Source organism: Centruroides sculpturatus, unplaced genomic scaffold (assembly GCF_000671375.1).
Source record: "Centruroides sculpturatus isolate CEXI.00-Female unplaced genomic scaffold, Cexi_2.0 scaffold72, whole genome shotgun sequence".
NCBI lineage: Eukaryota > Metazoa > Arthropoda > Arachnida > Scorpiones > Buthidae > Centruroides > Centruroides sculpturatus.
In genome coordinates, this window is record NW_019384336.1 from 122,340 (window position 1) to 125,815 (window position 3,476).

General features: G+C 28.4%; 1 protein-coding gene across 1 annotated transcript; it reads left to right on the forward strand.

Annotated features, from left to right (window-relative positions):
• The first annotated feature begins 1,148 nt into the window (after positions 1 to 1,148).
• Positions 1,149 to 3,271, forward strand: LOC111631770. The gene is made up of 8 exons (XM_023376080.1): positions 1,149 to 1,380; positions 1,451 to 1,518; positions 1,597 to 1,665; positions 1,820 to 1,846; positions 2,644 to 2,712; positions 2,793 to 2,822; positions 2,904 to 2,945; positions 3,099 to 3,271. The coding sequence occupies exons 1-8, from the start codon at positions 1,332 to 1,334 to the stop codon at positions 3,189 to 3,191; spliced, it is 447 nt and encodes a 148-aa protein (XP_023231848.1). The 5' UTR covers positions 1,149 to 1,331; the 3' UTR covers positions 3,192 to 3,271.
• The last annotated feature ends 205 nt before the right edge of the window (positions 3,272 to 3,476 follow it).

A 3,476-nucleotide genomic window follows, 5' to 3' on the forward strand; every position in this document is an offset into this window, starting at 1 on the left:
GCAAAACTTCAGAAATTTTCGACGAAAAGCACAGGAATTATTAAGCTTTAAAGAGGGTGAACATAATCGTGCCCCTCGTACACACGAACACACAGAGAAATTACCCACGATTATTTTTAAGTGTCCCGAGTCCAAAAATGTAAAAATCTGGGGAAGTAATTTTTTTGACCGATCGCCATATTATCCTTCTGTTATATATAACAACCCGGAAACTAGAATAACATTAAAACATCCACAAGAAAATTTTTTCAGGTTTCCGGGAACGAATCCGCATACGACTTATACCATAAATAGACCTATTTCATTGATAATCTGTCTAGTTTATGTAGAACTTCGTCTCTCATTTCGTCTATTGTGGGCCCGGCCAAACCAACCACGGGCATAAAAACGGCCCTATTATCTCGTACAGAACGAAAAGAGTTAAAAACCAAAAAAATATATTTAAATACGAATATCATTTATTTGAAAATATTGTTGAAATTACGAAGCCAGACAACAAAGTTATTGTATATCGAATGTTTATCGAAATATTAATTAAATTAATATAATAAAGCGTGCCAGTAAATTAAATAAATAAATACACGTTGTTCATAATAAGAAATAATTATACAATTCACGTAATTAGAATAATTAATATTCAATTCCTAAAAGGAATTGAAAAGTGGTTGAATACAATATGTATTATACCATAATGAATAATAATAATAAAGCAATTATTATAAATTTTGTATTGATAACAATTGAACACAAGAATGTATTCAATTAATATTTTTTAGTAGAGTTTCACGAAATAGTATTAAAAATATCTCCTACACGCATGATAAAATTTGATTATTTAGCTGTTCTGACTTAATTGAATTCCTTTGTATTCAGTATTTTTCTAACATCAAACTATTATTTACCTTTTAAGAAGATTCGTGCGTTAAAATTTCCTTTTTCCTTGTCTATTTCGCAAAAGTGAGAGAGAAAAAAAGATATAAATTCATAATGTAAACGTTACGATTTATAAATTTTCTCACTTATTCGACAAAAATTTATATATAAATACTCTTGTGTACGGCATTAAATAAACACGAAACTTTAAAAGGAAATTAATAAAAAAATGTAACGGAATTTTACGTTTAGTTACAGGAATTTTATTTCGTGCACGAAATTAAACAATTTTCGACCTTCATCGAATTGCGTGGATTAGAAAATACGTCGGTTGGCTTTCACGCAACATATAATTTGACATTCTTCCAAATCCTATACAATTCTTTCACAGCGTTTTCCTATATAAACTCTCCGCACTCGCTAGCGATTTACACCGATACCAAGCATTCAGTGGTAAAATGAAGTATTTAGCAGTTTTAGCTTTCGTCGCATTATTTTACGTTTGTAGTAAGTATTTGCGATATTTTACTTTCTTATAATTTAATACGATTAAAATTAATCTTTCTTTAAACGTTAGATTGCGAGGGTGAGTGTTTCAATGAGGAAACTAAAAAATGTATTAAAGATAAACTTGACGAGTTGACTGTATGTTAAAGAATTTTCTTTTAATTATATACGATATATTTAAACGAATATAGAAAATAATTTCTTTTATTATTATAGGCGGAACGAAAACAAGAAATTAAAGATAAAGCCGTAAAGTGTTGCAATGACAATAAAGATGATGAAAGAGTAACTAATCATAAATTAAATATATTTAATAAACAGCAATTACTTAACGTTATTTTAAAATAAATTAATTATTTATTAAGATATAACAATGTTATTTATATTCTTTAAGAATATTTATAAATTTTAATTAATTAATAAATTACTTTATTTTTAGCTTGGATGCATTATAAAGCAGATGAAAGTAAGAATACACTTTTTTCGAAATGCTAAATTCCTTATTTTTATTAACACTTAAGTTCTGCAGGCTACGTGAAGCTTTCGATGGTTTCTAGGGGCCCTTCGGCCACTCATATGGCACGTTGGAGAAATGGATACAGTCGACCCCCCTATAACACTGTTGATAATTCCGTTTTATATGAATTCCATGTTGTACGAATCACTTAGATTTTACAAATACGTGAGACGTTCACAGCCCGACACACGTATTTCTAAAATTTAAGTGATTCGTACAATATGGAATTCATATAAAACGGAATTATCAACAGTGTTATAGGGGGGTCGAGTGGTATTATAAAACGACGGAGAAATTATATACTATAAATAATAATCGGTTAGAGATGAATTATCATACATCGGGGATGGCAAACCGTTTTAAGTCCGCGTGCCATATAGTAGACATAATTATCTTTCAAATAATTTATTCGTACCGAAGTTTTAGAATTCGAATAACTATTTTTAAAGAAATGAAGCGAGTATACTTTAATTAAAATAAATTTTTAAAAAAACTGATTGAGAAAATGATGATATATTCAGCCGAAAACGTAAAGCAATAACGAACGTTCGCGCCACTTTGGGCAAGCGTGTCGTAGGTTTGCCACCCGTGTCATATGTTTTTTAAATAATACATAAAAAAAAATAAAGGAAACTTCAATTTAGAATTATAATTTATTTAAAATAATAATTTCTAATATAAATAAAAAAATTAAAATAATGCGTGATACAGTAATAATGACTAATTAATTAACGATTGAATTTCAGGATAGTAACATTTTGGACTGTATCAACAAAGAGACGAAAAAGTGCTTATTGAAAAAAATCAAAAATAGCGTAAATAACTTTAATAATTTAATACGAATTTTTCATCAAGACATCAATTGTTAATTTTTAATATATTTTTTTCTTTTTAGGAAACGTTTAAGGACATAGTGAACGATTACGTAATTAAAACTATTAAATATTACATATAAAAATAAACATATAAAACTTTAAAATTAAATAAAATTTATCATTTTTTCCAGAAAAATACCGATGATTGCGATGGTGTGGTCGAACAAATAATGGTATTTCATTTAAAAATTTCTTGTACATAATAAAAATAATTTGTTTATATAATTTATTTAAGAGTTTGATTATTGCAAAAGATCTTAATTTACAGCGGGAGATAATTTAAATCGTATATAATTTTAAAATAGAAATTATTTTCTGTTTTACAGAAAAAAATGGATGATAAATGTTCCAATGACTCCGGTGACGATAAAGATTTCACATTCGCATGCGAATGCAAAGAAATGTTTTTCCAACAGTGAAAGTGATACCGAATCATTGTTAAGTTTCTGTTTGAAATTTGTAATTATATAAAATGTTTATTAAAATATAAGGAGCATTATCTGATTGCTGTTATTGATTAAAAACTATCGCCGGTTAAACATCATCTTACCGCTCTGGGGGGACACGGGATTGAATCCGGACGGACCAAACCCCCAGGAATTTCTCGGGAATGGTCCTACCGGATATACGAAGGCCGTTTCTTTTATAACCCCCGATGGTATATAAAACAAAGACAAATGTAAATAACAATATGGATTTATTAC

What these genes read in the sequence shown, in the direction of transcription:
- LOC111631770 (XM_023376080.1), top strand. Translation starts at nt 1,332, where the DNA reads ATGAAGTATTTAGCAGTTTTAGCTTTCGTCGCATTATTTTACGTTTGT. An exon ending in AGGACATAGTGAACGATTAC is followed by an intron (nt 2,823 to 2,903) that starts GTAATTAAAACT and finishes CATTTTTTCCAG; the next exon opens with AAAAATACCGATGATTGCGA. An exon ending in GTGTGGTCGAACAAATAATG is followed by an intron (nt 2,946 to 3,098) that starts GTATTTCATTTA and finishes TCTGTTTTACAG; the next exon opens with AAAAAAATGGATGATAAATG.